This window comes from Corvus hawaiiensis, chromosome 26 (genome assembly GCF_020740725.1).
Source record: "Corvus hawaiiensis isolate bCorHaw1 chromosome 26, bCorHaw1.pri.cur, whole genome shotgun sequence".
Classification (NCBI taxonomy): domain Eukaryota; kingdom Metazoa; phylum Chordata; class Aves; order Passeriformes; family Corvidae; genus Corvus; species Corvus hawaiiensis.
This window is the reverse complement of record NC_063238.1, coordinates 36,859,380-36,887,110: the sequence shown is the minus strand read 5'-3', so window position 1 is coordinate 36,887,110 and position 27,731 is coordinate 36,859,380. Positions and strand designations below refer to the sequence as shown.

Here is a 27,731-nt window from a genome sequence, read left to right as displayed (position 1 = left end):
GGCACACTTGGAAGACTGTCAGATCAAATTGCTGTTTAGAATGTGCCTACTGTTTAAAACATCAATGTTATTCCATATTTTAAACAGGATTTTGGTGGACTGCACAGCATTAATTAGCAATTACTTAAAGTAATATGAAATAAGGAATCTGGATAATTCTGTGTTCTTGCAGCCAGGTCACTTGTCAGAAAAATATTCTTTTAAAAAATCTTAGCGCTTTAAAGTCCACGATGTGTAATTTACAACCTATTTTTTGAATGCCCTGAAGACCTGAAAATCTTCATGCATAAAAAATACTCAAGTTACTTCATAAATAATCACTCAATGTAACTTGAATATCTCACATTTATAGCTTTGTCTATAAGGCAAATGTAATAGATGACAGGCATTTCCAGATGCTTTTCATTCAGTCCCATTAACTTCAGAAAATGAATTCACTAACACTACATCAAGATATAATTTCAGAGATTCAGAAATAAATAACTGGAGTTTTAAATAAATTTACTAGCTGAAAAGAAACAAAAGTAAAATTTTATGTTATTCTGGCCTCTCTCCTTTTTATTCAGCAATTCCATAGTAATCGAGAACTATGCTGCACAAACACAACTGTAATAAATCTTACCAATGGCTTTCTTCAAAGCTTCAAAGGTGATTTCTTCAGTATTATCAACCTAAACACAACGAAAAAAACCTCCTTAATCATCACATTTAACATATAAGCTTCTAAAAAATAAGGAATGTTATAAACACAGAAGGCCAAAGCAGCCAGAACTTTTCTGCCTTACAAGTCTCTAATAACTTTATTTGGACTTTCTGTGATAATCAACAGATCACTAATTAACATTTTTAAGTCACTGAAACTAGTGAGGAAATTTTTAACTAATGAGATCAAGGAAAACTTTCTAAATTCTAGTCAAGATGATCTACAGCAACAATACTTTATAAATGGATTTGGATTTTGGCAGAACACTCCTTTAGGTCAGGAATAAGCTGTAGTGTTCCTATACTGGAAAATCTCCGTGCTGGTTCTTAGACAGCTGCTGCCAATAACAGTACCTGCTTCCTTAGAGTAGCTGAGTTTCCAGCTATGTAATGCTAAAATAAGAGATGATAGTGGAGTGCAGAGTGGAAAATGGTTACTGCTTTAGGCTAACTTTGTACTATTATGGCTCCAAATAATTTGGTGCTTACATCATAAACACTGGAGTTAAAAGGGCTCTTCATAACAAGCTATGTCTAATGCACTGACAAAATTTGTGCATCTAATGATACGAATATCCATTTGCTGCTGCAGATGTACTTCACCAGGAATTGCTTGGGGATGCAAAATGACCAAAATGTTTCAATTCATTACAGACCTAGTTTCTATACTAGTAAATATATTTACAGTGAAGCCACTTTCATGGCATTAGGGGAGAATGCTTGGATGGCAGAACAGTGTTCACCTGAACATAACACGGTTTCTTGGCTTGAACTTCCTCACTTCAATCCTTCCAACATGTAAACAGGCAGCACTTTTATTTTTCCTAATAAACACTGTTTACAATGGTCCAATATGATTTAAGATAAGAGATAAGGTAGCAAAAAGTTCCTTCATCCAGTTCAGAAGATTCTGAATTCTTTCAATTTTTTAATTCATTGGCTTGAACTACTGTTAAGGGATAAGAAAGTAGCTGTTTCCTTTTTACATGAGTGTTATTTCATGAGCTGCAAATGCATGCTTTTCTAACAGGCTTTACTTCATAAGCACGTACTCTCTACCTCTGAATAAATACAAATTAATAAATAAACAGTGAAACACTTTTTTTGTCAAATATTCGTAGATATGGGTACAGATCAAGAGTATTCAAGAGTATCAAGGTGAAATCACCATTTGTACAATTCACATTTGATAAATGTAGTTGTTTATGGCTGCCTTTCATAGTTCTAGTTAACATCCACATTAGTTGCTGATATTACCCAGCATTATACTTGGTTATTAATATCACAGAAGCACTACCTGCATTTACAAGTGCTTTCACCTTATAAATGGAGATAATTATAGAAAAACCCACCTTCCTGAACAGGATTCACCAACAGACTTGGCACCACAAAAAACTCTGAGTCCACTGACAGAAGAATTGCGTTTATATTGTATACAATAACAGCTATTTTATGGATAAACAGTCTTCTACCTCAGTGCAGAAATTATACCACACATCATTAATCCTGAAACTTCCATTAAGTAGGTAATCCTCCCAATCATAAAGCTTTATGCTCCTTTTTTTGCAGTTTAGCTCTGCTGACTATTATATATTGTTATATTTACTAATCTACACAGCAAGAAAACCAGATTTCATTCATAGGTATGAAGGTACAGTCAGCTAACTGGAAAATACTGTTTTCTGCTTTGCCTTGTAAACAAACCTCATAAAGCAAGTAAAGGAGGAATATTTAGCTCCTGTGTTTCTGTTTAATAAAATTCTTGTTTTTAAGAGACAAAAAGTAATTCATTATCCAAGACACTGGACCACATTAAGACCACATTAAGCTGAGAACCCATAAAAAGACTTTATCTACAACCACTACATCCACTTCAAAGAGGTCTGTGTATCAATGTTTGACGTAACATCAGCATAACCTGAAATCTGAAATGGAAACTTCTCTCATTTAATTCTAGTTTCAAGAGAGTTGTTCAATTCCATGATTTTAAAATGCATGGTTTTAAAAAAGAATACTAATGTTAAACAGCCCCAATCCTGTGGGGACCATTTAATTGCTTCAGAAAGGTAGAGGTTCGATTGTCTCACTTATTTTTCAAACACCTTTTTATTCCTTCTCCTGAACTTTTATCTGTATCCTTGCTAAAGCAAAAAGCAAAAACTGAACACGAAAGATCATCTGAGGTATCATCAGCACAAAGCCGAAAGGAATAATAATAGTAATAGTAATAATAATGCAAAACACATCACTCCTGTCTACACTGAAGCATGCTCCTTTGCTAAAGCTTAATACTGAATTTTTAACTAACACTCAGCTTGACTAAGTCCGCACATTTTGCTTCATGTCTCCAGGCAGTTTGTGCATGAAGATGCCAAAAGAATCATCTGTACCTCATCTGAGGTACAAACACCTCAATTTCAACAGCTAATCTCCATTGCAGCCAGCAGAAATCTAGTTAATAAAAATCAGCAGAACCTTGAAAAAGATTCAGTAGAAGTAGAAATTTATTTTAAGAAATACTTCAAATGAAGTGTCAAATGATGTGGGATAATTTTAATTATAATGCAGTCTTCCTAAGGGATAATTAACATCAGCGCCTGTACCCTACATATGAACTTTTTGTTGCTGCTTTATCCTTCCTGTGACTTTTAAGTGCTGCATGCTAAATTCTTCTGGAGGGGAACAGTGACACTGGTGCACACAGCCTGCCTAGTGTTTACCTGTCCCACTCAGAGACTGCAGGTCTCCCACTAGGCTTTTATCTCTCTAGGCTTGTATCTTACAGTCCCAGGTTGTTGAACAAGTCTCTCAAATACTTCAAGTGATACAGGGATACAGACGCTGAAATTTATTGTATCTCTCAAAAGGCAAAGAAAACATTTTAGAATATTTACTCATAAAATGCCAGTTGTTCAGCATGTAAATATATGTATTTCAACCCCATATTCTGCAGTACTATCTGTAAAAACTGTAGTGACAAAATACTTGACTCTTTTATACAATAAGATCAGCAGCGTGTCTTTGACAACACATTTTTGCAAACACGCAACTTAAAAAAATCCAACCCCCGAAGTACTTAACATTGCTAGAATAATCAGATATTCCACCTCCTGGGAAAACTTCACTTGCATTTCCCCTCCTTCCACTGCTTTAAAATAATCTGTGATTTTCATACCTTATCCTCTGTGTTGTTGCCAGGCAGAATATCCACCTGAAGAGATACTGTGTCCACAATACTCTTCCTCCTGGAGAGTCTGTCCTCATCTAGCACAAAAACAAATTATCTCACTTTTTGCACAACACTTGAAACATGATCAGTCAAATTTCTACCCATCAGATGCAGATTTTTTTCCATGTGCCCGTTTAACCAAAGATCATTTATTTTATCATTTGAATTGTGAAAAATGATCAGTTACTTCTCTAAATTACTAAATATGAAGAAAGATAACATTTTTAAAGTCCCTTCCTCCTCTCATTCCAGATCTTTTCAACTTTCCCTTGAAAGTCCAGAATTTTAAAAACGGAGGTCTTATTCAAATGCATAATAAGTAACATAGCACAGGATGATACATAGCTGTAACATCCTTTACAAAAACCTGAACTTATTTTTTTTGCTTGTGAAATTAAAATATTAAGGTCCTAATTTTAAGAAAGTCTGAAACAGAAAAGGGTTTCTTGGAAGATGATTTATTGACAGAAGAAAGATTTCTGAATGGAAATGAACAACAATCCTTCCTTATTCTTGTTGCTACAAGTACCATATTCAGCAAGTCTAAGAATCTACTGGGTGAAAAAAATTCTCAATTTCTCACTTCCTCCAAATATTTTAGCAGGTCCAGCTGGCCTAAAAAGTTGTCAGAATAAGACCAACTGTGCTGATACTAAAAGAAGTACAATTTAATTAATGCCTAAGGAGATTATGATCAAATGATCCATCAGTTGTTGGAATTTTCTTCTATGACTGCAGTCCTAAGACAATGCACCAGTAATATTTTCTCACTTTTGACATTTAATACATTAACGTAAGATTTCAATGAACAGTAAAAATACATTTTAAGATGTCATGAGGATCTGACAAACAGAGACTTGAGTGGCCTGATTTGTGTATCTCATTTACAAAACCATAAATTGCAACGTCACAATTTAGGTCTTAGCCAAGATCAAGCCATTTGGACCTGGCTATTATTATTTGATGACTTGCACTGCACATTTAGAACCACCTACAGGCACTTGATACTAAAAAAAGGAGAAGGACTGCAAAACTCTCCCTTGACAAGATAATTTATGCTGGTTCTTCTGCAACCTTTGTTTAAACCACTTCTAGCAAAGCAAAGTTCTTTTGCAGTGCAAATATTGAGCATGAACAAACAGAATTCATTCCAGCAGAGCTGAACACGCTCAGCTTTTAAAAACCAAGAAATAACTTTCAGAAGTCGCATAAATGAAATGTCATTTTAAGATCAAGAGGCAGTGAAAGAACAAGATTAGTGAAAAACACCTGAATCCTACTAATATTTGCCAGGTTCTCAGAGACCCTGAGCATTTGAAGCACCGTTCTGAAGGATTTACTGAATTTTTAATCCCTGACAGCTCACTGGTACATGACTCAACACATTCCAAATCTGAGGAAACCACCTCAGCCCCCAAGAGAAAACACCGGAGGAAAACCCCATCTCTGCTGCCATCTTGCTGCTCTCTCTGTAACTAACACTCAAACACCAGAAGATTCATTTTAGGGACTACTTTGGATAGAATTCATCTTTTTAATGGATGCCTCACTATACTTGCATGTGAAATATGCGCATATATCTCTAATTTCAACATATTAAGTGGGTAAAAAATGGTGAGAATTTCCATTTTTTTCTCTTACAAGATACAATGTTCCTCCACATGCATAAAGGAGCCCAAGGGCTTGAGGACAGTGATGCAGCCCCAACATCCATTGCCCCAGCCCCTGCCAAGGCTGTCCCAGAAGCCTTGGCCCCATTGCCCAGGGACAGTGGGAGCAGCTCTCTGTGCCACCTCATTGACTGAGGCAGGATCCATCACTTTTGACAAGGGGCAGTGGCTTCAAACTAAAAGGGGGTAGATGTGCATTAGATATTAGGAAGAAATTCTTTCCTGTCAGGGTGGTGCTGCACTGGCACAGGCCACCCAGAGAAGCTGTGGACGCCCCATCCCTGGCAGTGCTCAAGGCCAGGTTGGATGGGGCTTGGAACAACCTGCTCTAGTGGAAAGTGTCCTTGCCCATGGCAGGGGGTTGGAACTAGATGACCTTTAAGGTCCTTCTTTTCCTGGGTGAGGGACTCTATTCTTTGTGCAGTCATTATCCTGAATGGCCAGTGACTAAGATGAATTCTTTGAACATCTGAGAGCTTCTTCCAACTTTCTACAGGGTTTTGCAATGTCACTCAAAGAGGTAATTAGCACCATCACAAAAATGACACCTACAGCTCTACTACCTGCTCAGGAAAACAAAACAGGAAACTACCATTTTGTAGAGCATCAAATCATGAGTAAACACAACAGCAAACCTCACAGCAGCTAACATTGCTACAGGCATGTCAAGGAGAGAAACAAAAAAAAAGCATAACAAACCACTAAGTCCACTAAGTACAACACAATTTCTGGCCTAAAAGTCTTTAGGCCTTCTAAAAGCATTTTTTGACTGCACATCCTATAGGGACACACCACAGGCAGGAGAGCAGGCTGACCTACAGCTCATTTTTACCTTTCGACTTGTGTTTGCATTTATGAGGTTTTTTGCCTGATGGAAATAGAGTTGAATTAAAAAAATATATATATATATGTATAGACAAAAAATGATTGAAAGTCATTTAAATTATTAGTTTTCTCCCTCCCCCAAGTAAGAAAGAGACAAGTAAAAATTTGCAGATATGAATGTCTTTCAAACTGTTAAGGAGTATAAAGACATGAAACAAAGATAGGACAACAAAGTTATGTCTGTAAGTCGTTGTTAAGCATTATGTCACTGATATTTGGAAATAACAGAAATAATTAAGATGAAATATTTACTGACTTTTTAGGTTCAACCCTAGATTTCACAGAAATATATAAAAAATTGGTCATTTTTTACTAATATTATTGATCTCTTTTGAAACACTACATTCCAACACTATAACATTAATAGCGGAAATGCAACATTTCATTGCAGTAAAAAATGAAAAGCTTAGGAATTCCACAATATTCACTTGGTCCTGATTTAGTTAAATGAAAATCTTGGAAGCTCAGTACTCCACAGAATCAGAAATAAATGAACTTAACTAGCTATGGCAACAGTCAAGGAACAAGTTTTGGTTGCTGCTCTTTACAAAAAGATTACAAAATCCCCGAGCCCATCTGACTCACATATGTTAAGATTTAGGATTAAATATGGCAATTTCTCATCACCTGCAGAGGCAGTTAATCACACACTTGCAGCTAAACTCAATTAATCTTGATGTCAGAACTTGCATCTCTTCCTGTGTGGGAATGCATTTTTAGCAAAGTATACACAAAAACCTTAGCGAGGTCATTTGGGTACAAATATATCTGAGTTTCTAGGAGAGGCTCAACATAAATTTCAAAGCAGGCTGCCTTCCTCACTCCATTCTCATTCATTCAAAGCCTGTAACATTTCCTTACTTGCTGCCCACCTCTTCTGCCAATACTAAAATATAACATTAACCGGTTTTTTAGATGCTAGAAGAAATAAGTATAGAAACATCATCCTTTTTAGAAGAAGACAACCAGCAACAGAAAACAGACACTGTGGCTGTGTTGGAACGTATCACTTAATGTGCCTGCTTGTGTTTGGGACAAAACCACACCTGCTGTCTGGAGAACTCAATTCCTCCCACAACTATCCAAAAGAGATATTCAAGAGCAGGCAGCAATGTCTCTGAATCAGACTGCAAGAACAACACATCTGGCATTCACTGTTCAAATGTACTTTGGTTCTTCCTACGTGTGAGCTAAAGAACATAGAAATCACATTTTTCTGCTAGGTACTTTAAAAAGGCCATGCTTTGGGCTGGGGTGTCCCCTAGTCTCTTACAATAGCAACCTGTTATATACAGCCACAAAACACACATGGTTAAGAAAACAAATTCTTCAATCAATTTTGTTCAGTAAGTTGCTCAGTTGGCTGTTGAAAATATATTAAAAGCCAAAAGCACATGAATGTCACATACTAGCTAGTCCTTCTCACATTATTCACTCAGCCTGTGTAGCACAAACTCCCACAAACCTTCCTCAGGCAACACTTTATTTCCACTGTTACTTGACACTAAGCTTGCATAGGTATCTGATGGAGGAAAACATCCCATTCTTGCTTAAATTAACATCTGCTCATTAAGAATTTAACTAAGGCAAATAAATCAGCACATGACCATGGCAAAAGGACAGAGTATCTTTCATCCAACATTTACGTAAAAAGGATAATATAAGCTGACTTCCATATTCCTCATTTTCTAGACCAAGTTAGCACAGGTATTCTTTTGAAAGCCAAGACTTCATTAAAAAGAGTCAAAGTGGGTTCTAGGACTTTCTGCCTCACTTCCATTGTTTAAGGAAAAAAAAGAATCTTAAAAGGACAAATAGTTGAAACTTCTTAGCAATAATACAGTAGCTAATGAGGAGAAAAAAAAACACCTTGAGAAGACAAAATTATCTGATTAGGTTTTGTTGCCAAGCAGTCACATTACATTTCACTGGCACACAACACATCAGGAAAACATCCTTAATAACTGGTATTAGGTGGTGTAGCTACTAATCACCACTTACCTGTTACCTGGGGCACATATGGGACTGACAATCTTTCCACACTGTATCCACTGCCTCCTAATGATTCTGCAATCTTGTTCGTCAGGAAAAATAAATCTGTTTCATCCTTCTCTAAGGATTTTGGAAGACTGTCAAAACATATATTGAAGTTACTGTCTACCAATAGATACTTGTTGGTTAAGTAAAATACTTTTCCTATGTCTGTGAGCAATCAAGAAGGGTCAATGGTAATGATTTGATTGAAATAAATCTGGTTAGTTTTTTAGGAATTAATATACACCTAAAATTAGTCCATTGAAAACCTCTGCAGTGTTTTAGATTACTTTAACACTTCTTGTTTACTTGAAATATGTTCTTCACCTGTTCTGCTACATCTTGAGAGAATATGATCTCTGTTAAATAAAAAAAAAAACCCTGCACAGAAACAGTAATACTAATACTAATTAAGTAATTAGTACTAATATTTGTCATTTGCCAGCAGTGTGTCCTTGTGGAAAAAATAGACTGAGGGTATCCTGGGCTGCATCAGGAGGAGCACTGCCAGCAGGTCGAGGGAGGAGATCCTTGCCCTTTATTCAGCTCTGCTAAGACTACAAACGGAGTGCTGAGTCAGGAGATGGCTCACCAGGACATGGACTTACTTTGAAGAGCCCACCACAGGGTCACTAAGGTGGATTACGGGGCTGGAGCATCTCTCCAGTGAAGACTGAAAGAGCTGGGCCAGTTCAGCACGGAGAGAGAAGCTGGACCATATCAGTGTGTACATATCCCTTAAGGGAGGGAGGGTGGAAAGGCCTCAGAGCCAGGCACCTTTCAGTGCTGCTCTGTGACAGAACCAGAGGCAACGGGCACAAATTGAAACACAGAAGGTTCTGTTTCAATATCAGTGAACACTTTTTTGTGTGAAGGTGAAGGTGACCAAGCACTGGCACAAGTTACCCAGAGAGGTTGTGGAGTCTCCATCCTTGGTGATATTCCAAAGCATCTGGATGTGGTCCTGCACAGTCTGCTCTACGTGACCCTGCTTAAGCAGGGGGCTTGGACCAGATGACCTCCAGAGAACCCTACCAGGCTCACCCGTTCTGTGATTCATTGAACATATATTTTGCTGTGTTAGCACACTGAGGGCCCTGCTGTGCATAAATGCCTCTGACTACAATAAAAAAGCCTGAAACCCTCTTTTTTCCCCTGTAAGTGCACATGCTTTTAATGCTTGGGTTTCTTCTGCCTATCCAGAACACCATAAAACCTCTGGGTTTTTTTCACATATGTAACATTTTTCAATGATGTATGATTTTTAATAGGAAAATAGGGACTTCACTGTCCACTAATTCCCATTTTGTATCTACTTACTCGCATTTGTCTTTGAAAATTGTTTCTGGTAGAAAATAAGATGCTTCCACACTTCTGGTTTCAATGACCTGAAAAAAACCCCCAAGTCAAATAGTACAAATGGAGTAGTTCCATAGTTGTCTTCTTTAATACCTAACCTTCACTAACATCTACCTCAGGAGAAATGAGACATTTAGGATTTCTTTTAACCAGGGAAAGAAACTGTGGCTCTCACCCTTTAGACTAAAAATCTGGTTCTCATGGTCTTGTGCATGTCAATACTGTTTTTCAAAAGACAGTTGGGCCGTAAAGTCTTATACCAGATGGGGTTTTGGCCCATTATATATGGTACCATAAGCAAAATAAAAATGCTGTACCTTGAGAGAAGACTATTTTGCTTATAATTTTAGGAGTCAGCAGTAATGCCATGAGAGACTGAAGATCAAGAACAATGTCAGTGGACACAAATACAGGAGACCAGCACCACAAGCAATTACTTGAAACAAGTTATTTACTGATTTTACAGTAGAATGTGTACTGTTCTAAATGACCTGAATTATTTAACCATGTTACCTTGCTGACATGCTGACAAAAGGCAGGAACTGCAATCATCTGACTCAGGAAGTTTAGATAGGCTGCAACCAATGCCATGACACCACAACGATTAAACATTGGCAGATTATCCTCATTGATGATGGCAATGTCCTGAAATATAAGGGGTAGCATTATGTTTTCCAAAGTTACCAGACTGTCCTGAATATATGGAAGTCACATTTATCATTTGGTAACACTAGCTGGCACGTGATGTTTATCTGCTATTACTTAACATTTGATATCTCTCATCTTAAAACTCTCGTCTTTTAGCTCACTCCTGAATTAGGAATATACTGATCTGAAGTTAGAGAGCTTAAAAGATTCAACCATTATGAAGAGAAATAAATTTACTCAACCCAAAATCCTGTTTCTCAGAAAGGAAGTACAGGTTAATGACCGGTAGTTTCTTGTCCTTACCACATGTTGATCATAACATTTTCTCAGGAAATTTAGAAAGACCAGTTTGATAATAAAGATCACCAGTGTGAATCACAGATATAGCACAATAAAGGGAATTATTTACTGCATATTAGCACTTCTATATTTATTCAGATTGCATTATTTTTGCTCTAGTAGAACTCCTAATGTCATTTCCATCAAGTAAAGATTTGGTTCAGTGACGTATTTTAAAATTAAGGATGCACACTGCATTTCAGATGTTTCATAGTGTAGCTGCACATTTGGGAATAAAGTTAATGACAGAGTGAACTGGGAATACAGGGGCTGATTTCATCAAACTTCCAGGGCACATGTTAGCACTACTTTATTTCTGACTTCAACACAGATAAACTTTGTAAGTTATCCAGTTTCCCTGAGGACTGTATGCACAGATGAGTTAATATCTGAACCTATTAAGGAAATGTTAAGGAATAAAGCTTGCTAAGACACTGACAGAATTTTACTCCAAGGTAAGATTAAATAGCCTGGTTTGGTAACTATTCCCAACCAATCAATTATACAAAAGTTTTCATCCTGGGCGCACACAGTCCATACACTTTACACAGAACACTCATAAGATCATAGGTTGAGAGAACACCTTGACAATCTGCTAATGAGTATCAGTGATTCTAAGAAATGTTTCAACAGATTTCCACATCTGCTGTTTTTCCTGAACAGCACATGCTGTGGAAGTTTGTCAGAAAACTGATCAGATGAAGCTTCCCCATTAGTAAGTGGTAGGTACAAAGTGCACTTCCTTAGTGGATCAATCAAGTTTGGGCCAAATGATGAGATTTCCAATTTGAATATCAATATACAAAACCCCCAAGTTCTTCACATCTCCAATTACAAATATGAATTGTAAGTCAATGAACCCGACACAGCCTCATACCTGCAAGGCAATAGCTAATCGAATGAGGTCAATAACCACTTCTTCATTGGCCAGTTCAATTGTGGTAAGAGCTAGAGATGTAAACAGCAGTTCAAAGTTTTTTTGGACATTGTCCTCTTCTTTGCAGCCTAAGTAGATGTGTCTGTACAACTGCTGACCATGCTATAAAAGACACAAAAGGGAAAATGCATATTAAATAATAGAATAATTTAGGTTAGAAAGGATATTTGAAGGCATTCTAGTCCAACTCTCTACTCCAAATGGGGCCAACTTTTATGTTAGATCAATTTAGATAGAGAATTAAAAAAATAAAAAAGGATAAAATACATGTGTATAGATACATACACAAACAAGTACATGCTTAACAAGGAAGACCTCAAGTTTCTAACAACAGCTTCTTTATAAACACAGTACTGTTCTATTTTATGCAGAAAGGTACAGATAGGGAAGATGATACAGAGAACTGCACGATTACTGCACAGTGTCAGATGCTGGAATTAATTTCCTGTTGAAACATTAAAAAAAATAAAATTTGCCCATTTATGAAAAGGAGAAACCAAAAAGTAATCTTGAAACATTCTCAAGAACATTCAAGTAAGCTCCAAGTGTTATCCTTGTGAAGACATCGAATTTGTTCATTAAGCAACTGCCCTCGAACAGCAAACCAAGAAATAATTCTCCTAGAAGGTGTTTCAGAAGGTGAGCAGGGCTCATTTACCAATGTGTGCAGGGAGGCTGCAGAAAAATGCAAACACAAGAAACACAGGATAAGAAGCAGGTGTTGTATGCAACACACAGCTCACTACCACCCCAGCATTCTTAATCTGTGGAGGGGTGGGTGCAAGCCTGTATCAGCTGACCCAATTTTCAAGATTTCAAGACTAACTCTAGAAGTACTAATTCAGCTCTAGAAGGAGGAAGAAAAGTGATTTTTAACCTCTCTTTTTCAAACAGGACATATTTACTTAAGAAATAATGATGATGTTGTTGGTCTTTTCAATACCTCCAAAATCAAATAGTTGTTCTAACACACGTATTTAGGAAATAGGGAAACAGAGATATTAGCAAAGCACAGAAGCTACTATGAAATCAGCAGAGTAAAGGTCAGCTGTTTAAAGATCCAGTATATTTGGAAAATAAAAGTAACGAAATTTTTTATCCCACTGATTTAGAATTGCACTTAAATAGGAAAATAAATTATTATGTGCATTTTCTCAATATGTATCTTTCTAGAAGATTGGAAAAGGCAAGAAGTTAAATATTTCCCTTCAAAGAAAGGATAGAAATAAATTGAGAAAGTGGTCTGAGATGAAGAGTTTTGTGCCTATGTCTGGTTCCATTCCAGCTGGGTATGGTATACAACTGCTTCAGGGTCCTCATGTAGTATCAAACAAGCTTAAGTGGTCACCCAGATCTTAATGGACTTCTGGAGATGCCTCATCCCTCTCCTTTGATTATGCAAAGAATCTGGGAAGAGCAGGCTGCTAACATGCACATCTACACCAGGTGAGTAACATTTCACTTATGATATGCACCTGAAACAGTACCACACAGATAATCCTTGAATGACTCCATTTCCCAGAGTTAACACATTTTTTAGAAGCCTGTATGATTTTTTCTTGACCTGTGGAGAATCTCTTTTCCTCTTCTGCCTTTTTTTCAGATCAGTATTAACAATTCAAATATTTAGCTTGACATTGACAACTTTCATCTAGCAAAATCAGTAAATACATCCTATCCAAACTGCGTAAAATCATAGATATTAATGAATTAAAATTCAATTCACTTTTTTAAAGACATAATATTAATAATTGCCAATGTTGGAGTATTTTTTATATTTGTATTATTCCAGTTGTACTGGAAATATTAACTGGACTAACTTAGCAAGAACATTTATCATGCAACGTTATTTGAATGCTGTACAACTCTAGTTTGCATATTATTACATACGTAGTATTTTTGCCTATTTCAGTAATTTACCTTTTTTTGTTTACAAACATACCTACACAGATAAACCACAGCCAGGAATGACGGAGCAGAGTAATAGCTTTATGTATTTTTCCCACATAAAACCAAGGTGTTTACTCTAAGTAATTTCACTCCATGTAAGTATCATCCAAAAAAACCCTGTTTTCTTTAGAACCAAATATACTCAGAAGTCATCTGGCACAAAGTTCTGTGAAAACAATCTTTTAAGAAGATGGATTTTTTGTGCAAAGTTAACTTTCTTTGACATCTTTACCTAAAACATAAAACTTAAGTCCCTGTAGCACAGCTATAAAAAGATTTCTAAGTACAAAATTGTCTAAAAATACAGCAAAATAAAAGCTATACAAGTGAAAAACTACTACTGAAAAAAAATTAAATGCTGCACAGAGATCTAACAACAGGGAGGTCTTTTCACAATCATGGTTTAGACGTACACTGTTCTAATTTCATGTACATAAAGGTTTTAACTGAAGACATAAATTAAAATTTTATTGCATGGAATCATCTTTCAAGTATCTAGAGCAGCTCAACATTGAAATCACTGTCATTTGATTACAATAATTTGAAACTGATCTTTGTGACTTGTTGCAAAACCACAGATGTAGAAGAAAAGCAAAACCACTGCTTCAATTACTTTTATCTTATTTCTAAATACAAAAGTGATGTTTTAGTCTATTACCTTTTTCATGAAGCTCACGTCTTGCCTTGAAATCTTGTCTCGTTTTATCTTTAGATCAGAAACATCTGGTATTATTCTACAAATGAAAGAAATGTGTTGTTTTAGCAACAACAAACAACAAAAAAGTTGGAAAGGAAGAAAATGTGGAACACAGCAGCTAATCAAACAGATCTTGACCCAATTCCCATTTCAATTATTCCATGCTTTACAAGGATATTCAAATTTCAGTTGAAGAGGGAAAACCAGAAAGAGAATTATGACAATCACATTTTTTTTATCTACATAATAGAAGATTTTTTTTTCTTCCACAGCTAAATGAGCAGGTATTTGTAATGGTCATTTAAAGTACTGTGCTCTAAGGCTTACTTGTAAAACACTTGCCATCAATAAATGACACTGAGAACTGTACATTTACCAAAACAGTGCATTAATAATTCATATTAGCAAAGACATTTAAAAATCAACAGTACTTGTCTTTCAGGTAATGAACTGGAATTTCCAGTAGGCCAATAAATAAAATGCAGTACCTTATCCCTCTGAGCTTGGCTCTGTTGTCGTGCCGATCGATGAGGTTGTGCAGGATTTCCAGGACCAGCTGCCTCAGCTCGGAGTCTTCCATGAGAGAAGGAGACAGCAACGGGTCCAGAAAGGGGGCAGGAAGCGCATTACTTATTGTTGTGGCTTTGTATCCTGAAGTCACCTGTTCATTGTTGCAAGTAAAATTAATGTGTCATTACTGCACTATAAGAATTAATTGCAGCTGTCACTCACCTTTTAGTGGGTTTGCTTTGGCATCGGCAAGGTGGATTCAAACTGAAGTATTGTATTAATTTTGAAAATTCCTGATCTCAGTATGAATTTGGAAGAACTTTAGCACACGTTTTCAAATTAACTCCCTCATGATAAAAGTATTTTTCAGGATCCTTTCTTTAGAAACACACCCAGAATCAAAAAATGAAGACATGATTTCTGTTTTTTTATATGGCCTATGAAAAGTTGCAGGGCATAAAATGAAGATGATAGTAATTCCAGTAGATAATTACAAAAGAGATTTTTCTATTTCAGGTTATTAGCTGTTCATATATGGTAGAGTAAGCTCATGTGAAATAAAAAAATGAGATATGAGGGCCTATATGTACACCTTAAATGTTTACAGATACTATTTTATTGCAAAACATGATGCAAGCAAATATGACTTTCTTAGAAATCTGGTACCATAGTGTTATTTTTGCTTTTCTTAAAAAATTAATACTACCTCTGACTTGTCTCATTCAATTACTTTTAATTAAAGCAAACTTCTACCTAACTACTAGTTCAAACATTAATGAGCTGAACATTTACAGCAGTCAGAAATATTTAAAATTTACCATCCCTTAAAATGGAGGTTACCAGAATATTACAGTCTCAAAACCAAAATGGATTCAGAAACTGCAAAGTATATGTAACCTGTTGAGGATAAGGGGAGCAAAATTATTCAAAATTTAATTATAATAAATGCAATAACATTTTTATCTAAGACTTACATAATAATTGTATCTTCCTTATATATATTTCATACCCTTACAGCTTTTACGTGTGAACTGTGTTGTACTTGCTTTGGCTGGGATAGGTAATTTTTTTGATAGTAGCACACGGATGCTGCTGTGTTCTGAATTTGTGACCAAACCAGTGCTGCTAACACAGGGATGATTTAGCTACTGCTGAGCAGGGCTTACACACTTCTAGAGGGATATCCCATACTAAAATGTGTCGTGCTCAGCAGCAGAACAGGAGGCACTTTGTGAGGGCTGCCACTGCTCAGGGACTGGGCTGGGTATCGGTTCGCTTGCAGTGAACAATTGGGTTTTATGTGGGGGTTTTGTTTTATTTTATTATTACTTCTTTTCCTCGTTTCTTGGTTTTGTTTTTCTTGGTTTCCTTTCTTTACTTACTAAACTGTCTTCATCTCAACCTACTTTTCTCTCTGGCCCCATTCTGATTCTCTCCCCCATGCCCCTGGGGCAGAGTGAGTGAGTGACTGGGTGGTCCCTGGTGCCTCTGGGATGTGGCTGGCACAGGAGCACCAAGGGACAGGAAGGTATCTGATCAATCATTCCGAAAATGGAAAATGACTGATATTACAAGCAGCAAAGCTGCAAATCTAAATGCACACTTTTAATGCAGTGCCAGATTTCACCTGCCTATACAGCATTAGCTTGTCTGCCTGTGTGTGCATGACAACAGACTAATTGTGTTATGAACTATTATTCTTTTGTAAAGAATACATGATGTACTATGATAAATTTTTTCCAAATATTTATCTATTCATTAGTAATTCATTAAGCACCAGAACAGTGACTTTCACACCTTTGTACCATGATGGGATTTTACTTCCATAATCTGAAAGAGGATACAATCCAAAATTCAGTGTCCAAAATGTTGAATCCCTTCCACATGTACAGTTCGACTCCCTTAAAGCATACTTACAGGCTATGTGGCACCCAAAATCATTAGAACAATTCTTACCTATTTTAATGGAATTTTAAGACTGGTGAGATGAATATTGTCAAGAACAGTTTAGACATACCTGAGTCTATGTTTAATGAAGACAATGTGCAAAATGACCACCTGAGATCCTTCCTAACAAGTTTTCTATCTTTAAATTGCAACTGTGAATGCCCAGCTCTTTTGCAAACCAAAGTCTAAGATTTCAGATTTGGACAAGCCAAGAATGGTTCAATCTATTTGCCTAACACCATACACGAGTTTCACGTCAAAGCAGGGATAGAAACTCATTTTCCAGGAGGACATTCTTCTGCTTTAGTCATTCTTTATGCCATTTCCCCTATTTGAGTCACTGAACAGTTTTCAGCTTCTGCAGCAAAACAGGCCAGGATTCTACTAGCAAGAGCCTCCTTTACTACCCACTTTCTGATTCTTACCATCTGGGTCTATTTCCAGAAATACTCTTTGAAAGTTTACAGCTGAAAAATGTATTTGTGATAAAAAATTCAATCACACCTTAAAAGAAACTTGGGAAACATTAGGAAGGAAAGAACAACAGTGTCTGAGGTTCTGATGGCCTGGAGATAGGCATCCATTCCTATGGTTTTAAAAATAATGGCCATTCTACTAATTGCCACTTTTCCACGCTCAGAGATAAAAGTGATTTCTCTTTGATGTTGCCAAGTATTGCTGGCAGAACTCTACCTACTCTATGATGTTCTTTTGGATCTGAAGATCCAGTTATAACTGACATTCACTGAAGTGCTCTAAGGGATGGAGGCGTATTTCCTGCGCTGTTTGTAATGTAAATTGGGAAAATGCTTTCACAATATTACACAATAGAATTACAGGTCCATGCAATACGAATGCATGTTTATTTTCATAATCCAGAGTTGTTATACTGTACTTTTATATGTAAACATATACATATAGTGAAACACTGTGTGTTTATAACATAGTATACTAATCTCAGAAGGCTTACCATAAGTAAAGATCTCAATAACATGATTTGAATTCTCCTGGTTCCCAAATCTCTAAAATTGGAAAAAAAAAGTTGCAAATTAGGTTTTCCTGCTTATCTTTGAAATATTTTTCTACTCTAGACATCATTCTCATTTTTGACAAGTGAATACAGCAGTCTTAGAAGGGATGCTGGATGATCACAGATAAAGGGAAAATATCTCTTAACTGAGCTGCAGTAACTAAATGTTTTTGAAAGACATGTTTACAGGAAGGCTTAAAAACAGAGCACGTGATATTGAAGAAAACAGTAAATTGTGTATGTGAAGCAGATCTAAATTTTCACGTTTTACTCAAAAATCTCTAAAATGTTCAACTACTACAAGCTTGACTATTTCCAAAAGCATCTGCACTAAAAATTTCTTCTGGATTAAAATGCAATTGAGTTTTCTAAGAAACGAGGACACTTCTTTTTTAAGTCAGACCCCAAAACTTTGAGAAAAAAAGTTATCTGCAAAATCAGTAGGAAAAACTGAAAGACTCCTCAGTTTTCATATCAGAGGAAGGCACATGAAACACTACTTGACCTGTTCTTCATCTGTTTTCATTTCCCTTCTGCAGGTATTAAAAGTAGCCAAATAGCTAATGGTATATAGTCACTCTTCTTGCAAGACCTTAGGAGATAAAAGTGGACTTGGAATAAATTGCTCCATTCAAAGAGATTCTTTCAGGAAAGTAAAAAAGGTACAAGTCATTTTGTCCATTAAATAGTGAAAGGAAGATCAACCCTCTTCACAAAAGCTGGCCTCCACTTAACAGTGGAAACTTCTATCTTAATGGGCTATAATCCTGGCTGTTGTATCATTCAAATGCAGAAACCAAAATTTCAAGTAATGCAAGACTTTATTAGCACTCAGAAAGCCTTCTTTGTTCAGAGTGACATATGCAGATCATACTAACACACTGCTCAGGCATATATTTATGCAGAATTTCATAAATGGAAAACTGTACAGTTGAAAAACAAACAACCACCACCCCCAGCTGTTAATCCAAGTAGAGAATTTCATATGGATTCTTTCTTCAAATACCTCCATAATGAGTGACAACTGCCTGGCACAGACAGATTTGTATCTTCCATGGAATAGCATTCCATACTGCAAAGATACTGTATGAAAAGCTACCAAGAAGCTGGAGAATGACAATGATTTCCTACTTAACCTAGTAGTGGATCACTTATGTGGTGCAGTGTCCATGTGCACCTAGAAAGAACAGCTGCAGACTTTTCAGTGACTTCCCCATACTGAGGAAATGCAGTCTTTTAAACAAAGTTATTCATGTCACAGGGAAAAGTATTCAGTGTAGGGCAACTTTTAAACTGTGGGTTTATTAAGTCTGCCCAGTCACAGCTCTTTCCTATTTCTAAAGACATAAGGAAAATCCAAAACTCACTGGAATTTCTGCAGTTACTTCATAATCTGAAGTCAACTCATACAGAATTAAGAAAAACCCTTAAAAATAGTTTTTAAATTATGCAGCTATTTGAATGTATTTATAATTAAATTTCTCTCATTAGCAAAACACACAAAAAGTTATGGAATTAAAAACTATATAGTACATAATTGCAGAAAAATTTGTACAGCTGCAGAGAGAAAGAGTGTTTTAGTGCAAAGTAAACTGCATTCCAATCAGGTATTTTCTATCAATAACATGCCTGTACGTTGAATTCATGTTGCTGACGCTGTGCGTAAGTTGGTTCTACATAGTATTCAATACAGCCCCTAAAGAGCAAAAATTTGCATTTCACTTTTCTTAATGTTTTTTACTTCTTAATTTATCAGGATTCTAAAATCTAGATTTTTAATTAGAAATTTATAAATGTAGGATATACAAACCCAAGGTGACTGGGATCCAGTATTTGTGAAGTTGTCCCCAAAACAGGAACTTTGCTCATAATGAACATCATAATCTCTGATCTCTGGTAATCTGGAAGATTGCTTCCAAAAAATCCTAAATAAAAAGAGAATGAAATCACAGAAGAAAAGATATATAGGGCTTTCCTCTTTATATGAAAAGCCTTATAAATATAAGGAGTATTTTAACAAGGTGAAAATAGATGAAGAATAAAACTATGATTTGTTTTAGGGCATATTCTCATGTTCATTTCTGCTGAATGATTTTAGAGAGTCTTTCCATGACACTCATTTTCATCTTTAAATCCTAAAACCTTCTAATTTTATCCTCCTCTAAATACACCATTTCAAAATTAAGTATTTGGAGTCTTCTAAATACACCATTTCAAAATTAAGCATTTGGAGTCTATCAATTTGTACATAGTGAGCAAGTGGAAGTGTTTCTCATGGCACACCGTACTGTTACTTTTGTCTGTTAAGTCTCCATTAAGTATTATAAGTGAGGGGACAGAAATCCCAGAGACATACAAGTATTTTATGACTGTTGCTGCTCTTGGGGAGTGATGAGGTGAGCAGCTTCTGTGCCAGCACCATGGGAAGAGGAGCACTCCAGCATGGGGCACAGGGAGGGTTCCTGGGCCAGGGGAACCTCAGGGCAGCAGAAAGAGCCACAATGGCTGAGGGAACCTGGACAGGGCCAGGAGAAATGTCAGGCACACACACCTCCCTGCCTTAAAAGAATCCCTTAGGAAGTGCCAGCATCAGCTGGCAGGCAGGAAGGGCACTGTAGCTCCACCAGCTGCACCAAGGAGAAATGGTTTCCACTCACAGAAGACGCCATCCTCTCCCAGCTCTGCACCCACCACAACTGAAGCAGCTTCCCTGACACAGCTCCAGTGGAAACAGCTGCCATCCCAGAGCCAGCTCCAGGCTGGGCCCTGCTCTTATGGCAGCACAGCCACAGCAGTGACACAGCTGTGGCACTGTGCCCAGGGAATTGAGACAGCACTGTTTTTCCCAACATTCCTCATGGAAAGAAATTGGGGGGTTTGGGTTAATGGCAACTTGAGTGTGACTCAAGTGTGCCCTGGCAACCAAAAGGGCCAACTCTGCCCTGTGGTATACCAAGCACAGCATCATCAGCTGGTTGAGGAGGTGACTGTCCCATCTACACTGCACTGCTACAGCCCATCCTCGAGTCTGTGTTTTGAGTGCTGCTATCTAAGAACATCAAACACCTTCAAGGGAGGCAGCAGAAGGGGAGGTGCAGATCTCTCTCTGGTGACCAATGACAGGACACAAAGAAATGCAAAAGCATTCCCCATCAGGGGAAGTTCAGATGGAACATTAGGAAAAAGGTTCTTCACTGAAAGGATGGTTGGCCACTAGACCAGGCTCCCCAGGAAAGTGGTCACAGCACCAAGCCTGACAGAGTTTAAGCAGCATCTGGACAATGCTCCCAGGCACATGGTTTACTTGAAGCAGTCCTGGGAGGAGCAGAGAGTTGGACTTAATGATCCTTATGGGACCTGTCCAACTCCAGATATTCTATTTTATTACTGTGCAATAGTGTAATGCTAACTTCAATAGAAAGAAGCTTCACTTTAAAAGATTAGGTTGTGGGGGTCTCTGGGATTTTTTTTGGTGGGGGTTTAATATTTTAACTGGGCAGTTTTACTGCAATGGGGAGAAATAATCTACTACATACTTGTTACTGCTCTAAAAAGCTTCAAGGCAAGCAAAGGTACAGATTAGTGAACAACATTTAAGTTACGTTCCCCCTTGTTCTTTCAGAAAAGGACAAATAAATGCACCCCAATATATAACATCAATACCATAAAGGGAAAATCTGAGAAAGGGGAAGATGCTATTTTAAGAAAATAATTTTCAGTGCTGTGCATTAAAGTACTTCAGTTAAGTCATGGTAGCACAACTGGCCATTAGGTGTCATTGTTGCTACTATGTTTAACATTCATTACTATCAATTTTAAAGTAGTACCTACTAAAATATGTATTACTGTATATGACTGTTTGCAGTGATTTTCATAGAAGGACTAATATCAGTTCTGTACCAAAGGCAGAGATTTTTACATTTCAAGGGCCACAAAATAATATAATTAAAATTAATTTTAAGTCCACCAGCATTTTTAATTTTCGTAAGCTTCTTGGGCTATGTGCTCAGTTAGCATTTAAAAGAACAACCTTTCAGAAATCAGACACATAAAGCAAGCCTGAGAATAAGAGGCAAATGCAATCAGAGATACCACACTCGGTAGCATTTGTTGATGATTCAAGCTGGTGAAATATCATCTCATTGGGGAAGGGGGAAAAGGGGAGGAATTTTAAGTGAGCCTGTGTCATTGTGTTACTCACCAATTGTCTGAATAATTGCATTCTGGACAATCCTCTCATCGCTCTCCTTGGAGCTCGTGCTCAAAGTGGCACTTCCTGCTGAACTGCGCCTGTCACCCAGCTCCAAGTCAACACTGATGCGCAGGTGCTTCAACAAGGTATTAAAAACCTCCAGAACTGTTGGGCCTGGAAACAACGAATAACAGTGATTGCACCTGTCAAGGGGAAGATGTCTAAAGAAAATGAAAACTGGGCTTTTCAATCCCTTTTCACAAGAAATGAGAGTAGGATGAAAAGAACCAAGTGAAATTCAGTGTCTGAGGCATCAGGACAAGGGATAGACTTTTGAGGTGTGCCTACACCTTGATATTTTAGAAATTAACTTGGAATCAGGAAATACAATCAGGTATGTATGCATAATCCATTACGATCCATTACTGAGTCTGGCCAGGATGGAGGTAACCCGATTTTCCTTGTGCATGTGGTTTTTGCTGCACCCATGAAACTGCCTTTATCTTGATCCATGAAACTTCTCACCTTCTTTCTACAGTGTCCCTGTCCTGTGAGAAAGGGGAGTGCAAACATCCCAAAGTCAACTCACCATGCAAGCTTCAGATACAAAATAGGAGTGGTTGCTGAAATTAAGCATCAATAATGAATTAAACTGCAGGTACTTGCCCCTGAACTTCAGTTATTTCAAAACCTGCTACTAAAATCCAGATCTATAGATTGGATCAAAAAATAAGCGCTTTTCATCATATGGTCAAAGATTTCACAAGTCTGTGCATGCAAGTGGGTCTCATATAAAGAGGAAGGACAGACTCAGGCTCAAGCTAATGAAGCAAAACAATAATATTTCAGCAGGACACCAAAGAACATCAGGAACAGAGCACATGAGTGTACATCTCTTCATAAGTACTCTTGTTTCAAGGAACTATCCTAATCTTAAATGACATATTTTACCTTATTTCAGCTGCTTTACAGTTAATAAAGTAAAATTTCTCAAAGATCATTCTACTCCCACATTACCACTCAGGTCACAGCTGTATTGCAAAGCAACAGTGCTCTTGATGTTTTGTAGTGACACACAATTCTCTCAGACTTTATAATTTCTCTTCAAATAGGAATACCTGCCTTTCACAATTTTTTCACTCATTTTGTCAATGCAAAGGATTATATAACTGTCAAACAACCAAGTACATATGTTCAGAATAATTGCAAACCAAGTAAGATTTCAAGCATTTTATGAGCACAAAGGAGAAAAAAATTAATAAATACAAAACCTTCTCAAAATAATGTGTCCAATCAGTCTGAAATCAAAGTGAAAATGAGCACAACCCTCCAAATTTATCCTTTGACCTGATGCCTTTAATTTAATACAACTTACCTATTGATCCTTTAGCTGCTATTGCAACTGCTTCCAGAAGAACCTGAATAATGCCAGCACGAACTCGCGGTGAATCCCTTTTGCGGACATCAAGGTGTCCAAGGATTTCTTGTATTACATGATGGGAATATTGTGCCTATTAAAAAAACAGACAGAAAATCTACATCTGTGACTTTAACAAGAATAAACTCATACACCACTCAGCTATGGTCATGACCATATTCCCATTCTGCAACATTTTCATTCAGAAATTTATAAAAATTACAATAAATTAATGACTAAATACAGATTCAAAAAACTGCCATGAGAGATGAAGCCATACTGGTTCATTCAGCCAGCCCAGTGTACAAAAGCTGAGAGTCTTAAAATATCCAGGAACATCTACAAGCACAGAGGAAGCGTGAAGTGGTCCTTCGCTCAGCTAACTGCAGTTCAAGGACTTCAGCACCATTGATATAAATGCTGAGAAAACTCAGCTTTATTCCACAAATTTGGAATTTTACACTTCTCTTTTGGGCATCTGCGTTTGATGCAATCCAAGAATAATACCTTGATGTTTACAACAGACAATCATAGACTCATTGAATGTCTTGAGTTGTGAGAGACATTAAAGACCATCCCATTCCAAGCCACCTGCCATGGGCAGGGACACCTTCCACTGGACCAGGTTGCTCAAAGCCCCATCCAACCTGGCCTTGAACACTTCCAGGGATGAGGCAGCCACAGCTTCCCTGAGCAACCTGTGGCAGTGCCACACTACTCTGCTGATAAAGAACTTCTTTCTAATACCCAATGTCTACCTTCTCTCCTTCAGCTTAAGGCCACAACACAGGTGACTCACTATTAAAAATCCTCAGCACAACACAGTTGCACGTGAAGCTGTTTTCTTGGGTTGGAAAAGCAGCACAGCTGTATTGGCACAAAGAAATAACCAACTTGAGAGTTTTCTTTGTCAAGCACAATGTCACACCAGCATGGTTACCCTGCTGCTTGTTCTGGAGCTTAGAAGCACCACCCCACTACCTTCCATTGGATCTTTCGGATTCTTTGACTTCATCTACTGTCTACCACTAGCATGGTGAGATGAACATTTAAACCTCTCTCATGTGCTTGAAGCATCTATGCAAAGAAAAAAAAAAAACCAGGAGAAAATCCTACCTGTATAGAATACATGATGATTTTAAAGCAGGAAACAGCAAATTCATTAGGATCCCATAGTTTATGATGGTCTAAATGCCTGTAAGCAAAAATTAAATAGACCTGAAATAATGACATTCCACAGATATAATAAATGGTATCTTAGAGTTTTCTCAAAATTAAACTCAAAAGGATCACTTACTTACATAAAACCTGTATACAATGACTTATGAACTAGGTGAGACATTTAGAACTTCAGAAAACCACTTGTTTTCTAGGTTTAGGATGTGATCACAAAACATTTGGCTGAACAGAAATTCCTGATCTTCCAGTTCCAGAAATTTAAAGAACCTAGTTACACCAAAGATATATAGTTAAGAATATACTGCTTCCACAGTTCATGCATAAAAATTGCTGTAATATTAGACGCTTATTTACATGAAAGGGATCTGCTGAAGTGGATGGTTGCAACACATTGACAAACTTCTACTCTACAGAAGATAAATAAATTGTTTTGAATTACACACTGCAAAATAATTAGGGCTGAATGCTCCATCTAGAACAAAACTCTAAGAAATATTTTTGTTATCATGGTGGTTTCATAAATAAAATATACAGAAAAAAAAAGAGCTACTCTTTGTGCATATATGCCTTTACACTCTGAAGCATTTCAGCACTTTCTGCAAGAAATATCAAAACAAAATCCAAATAATAAATGCATCAGTTTCTCTTTAAATGGGACAGGAACCACAAATGAAAAAAAACTGTCAGCGTTTCTAGCAAATACAAAAATTCTGCTTAAACAGAAATGTTGAAAGCTATGAATAGGGCACACAAATTTTTGCACAAAAGAGATCTGAGTCCCCAGAAAAGCATGACAAAAATAAATGTGTTTTTCATTCTAGAAGATTGAAGAAAAGGTAATTTTGGACACATTTTAATTGGAATGATTTAGGTTTTAAAAAAATCAAAACAAATCCACAAATTCACCAATGAACAGCAAACATGCCTAATCAACAAAAAAAGTTTGTAACAGAAACTGAAATTAGGTTGTGTTCCTGAACAGGTATCTGAATCTCAGCTACTGAATCATTACTGCTCTCCCCTTCCTCAAAGAACTTAGGAAACATATAAAGATGCTTGAAACAACAAACTCAAAAGCCCTACAGGTGAAAGAAGTCAGCGCTGTGAACACAGGAGGACTGGCTGGATGCTTTAAGTTACTCTGCCTAGAATCTGGAGATTTCAATTCACTCACCGGGCTGCTCGAAGCCCAGTGACCCATCTGAGTACACAGGTCTCCTTCAAGGTTGATTAAACCAGATGACACAAAGCATCTCCTGTGCCCTAAATTACCTCGCATTACAATGCGGAGATTAAAAAAAAAGTTCTGCCATTTGACATATCACATACCTTTAAAAGAAATCCCTACAGGAAGGAATGTCAGGAATTTTAAAGGTATTTGGCTGCCCAGATAACAGCAGATCTGCATTACTAAATATCCAACTTGAATACTTGTTGGGGATAGCTGCCTTTCTTGTGCACACTGAAAATGCACAGGCATATTTAATTCTGCCTTGGGACAGAAAACCAAACAAAACTACCTCTTTAAATTCTTCAAGGCTTAGTGGCTCATAATGCATTTATTCATGTCTTCTTCCTCTATTAATATCATTCCAGTACAGTCCACCATATCTTGTACATGATGGCTTATTTTAGGTAACCTATTTTATTTTTGCCTCATCAAATAGAAAATCATACTCTCCACTATCTTCTCCTGATTGGAACTGATCCTTTAATCTTTCAGGGCAGTATGTGTTCTCTGTTACCCTTGACAGTTCCTATTCATCTGCCCCAAAGATCCATTCAGGCAGATTACGTTCAACTACATCCCATATCATGTAAAAAAAAGAAAAAAAAAAAAAATCCCTCTCTAAACAAGACATACAGTTTTATTTTTCCAGAAAGGCCAAGTATTAGCTGCTTCAGGTAGATGAACTGCTGGGAGGACAGCAGGGGGAAGATGCCAGCCTTGGTTAAAGCTTTGTGTAACAGCTCAATGGGCAGGATACTTTGTGTACTGGAATCTTCCTCCTAAGGACAGCAGGATTACATTCCTGTAGGTGATGTATTTTACTGATCATTACAAGTGTATTCAATGTAGTTTTGTTTTTGCAAAAGACAGTAAAGGGTATTTTCACTATGGTGCATTTACTTCAGTTAAAATCAAGTCACACCTTAACTCCTCTTTTTTTTTTTTTTTCCAAATTACATGTCTTTAAATAAAGGATATCTAAGACTGCAAAACACTCTATTCCTGGATTAACAAATTCCAAACTCTGCCTTCCATTGAGATCTGCTGCATATATGTAGCAAATGTGCACAATTAGGTTTCTCAATTTCAAAAGGACAGCAGAACTGATGATGCAAATTTCTGGAAAGAGAGCCAATGATCCCTGAATTCTCTCCCAGTACCACACACACAAGCAATCCCTATAGTAATAGATGATAAATTCATCCTGAGGATTAGAAGGCATAACTGAGGCACACATGTATGGGAATATATAAAATATTCTGCTTTTGCATCATGTTTGCTGACAGAATATTAAACACCAGTCTGTTAATATTCCAAACCCCTGCACACATGATGTGATAACTGACAAGAATGGAAATACAGTTGTGAAGTTTCACTAGATTTCTGGATCTCTTTGAATCTGCCTAATTCTATTCACCATTGCAAATCCACGCTAAGTACGTCTCAATAGCTTCTGACTGTTGACACAACATACACAATTTTTTCAGGTAATGTTAATGTAAATTTTTTTGACTTTCATTAGGCAATTTGTGAGACTGATCTGTAAGATTTTATTACAAATTATTATTTGAGAGTTTCTAGCTACTGCATGTAGACACTTATAACCATGGAGATTTTTTGCCAAAGGCAAGGAGAATTAACGTCAATCCAAACCTATACCAGGAGACTGACTTTAGATTTCTACTATCTTCATTACATTTAAATCCTTCAATCAATGAATACACCCTGCCTCATGATGCAAGCAGCAGTGATCTCTCAGTTTCGCAAGGAAATGA

At 37.0% G+C, this 27,731-nt stretch overlaps 1 protein-coding gene across 10 annotated transcripts in view; it reads right to left on the bottom strand.

Annotated features, from left to right (window-relative positions):
- Nucleotides 1-27,731, bottom strand: part of EFR3A (EFR3 homolog A) — a 76,502-nt gene that overhangs the window by 5,442 nt on the left and 43,329 nt on the right. For 8 of the 10 annotated variants that reach the window (XM_048286520.1, XM_048286518.1, XM_048286519.1 and 5 more), the window contains 14 exons: nt 24,663-24,741; nt 23,505-23,640; nt 22,139-22,303; nt 19,748-19,862; nt 17,878-17,929; nt 14,939-15,111; nt 14,412-14,487; nt 11,744-11,905; nt 10,393-10,524; nt 9,841-9,908; nt 8,488-8,615; nt 6,434-6,469; nt 3,878-3,966; nt 623-671 (listed from right to left, as the gene is read on the bottom strand). In XM_048286520.1, the coding sequence (XP_048142477.1) occupies nt 623-671; nt 3,878-3,966; nt 6,434-6,469; nt 8,488-8,615; nt 9,841-9,908; nt 10,393-10,524; nt 11,744-11,905; nt 14,412-14,487; nt 14,939-15,111; nt 17,878-17,929; nt 19,748-19,862; nt 22,139-22,303; nt 23,505-23,640; nt 24,663-24,741 (1,460 nt within the window). The remainder of the gene's footprint in view (nt 1-622; nt 672-3,877; nt 3,967-6,433; nt 6,470-8,487; nt 8,616-9,840; nt 9,909-10,392; nt 10,525-11,743; nt 11,906-14,411; nt 14,488-14,938; nt 15,112-17,877; nt 17,930-19,747; nt 19,863-22,138; nt 22,304-23,504; nt 23,641-24,662; nt 24,742-27,731) is intronic. The other 2 variants (XM_048286516.1, XM_048286517.1) reach the window with 1 other exon arrangement.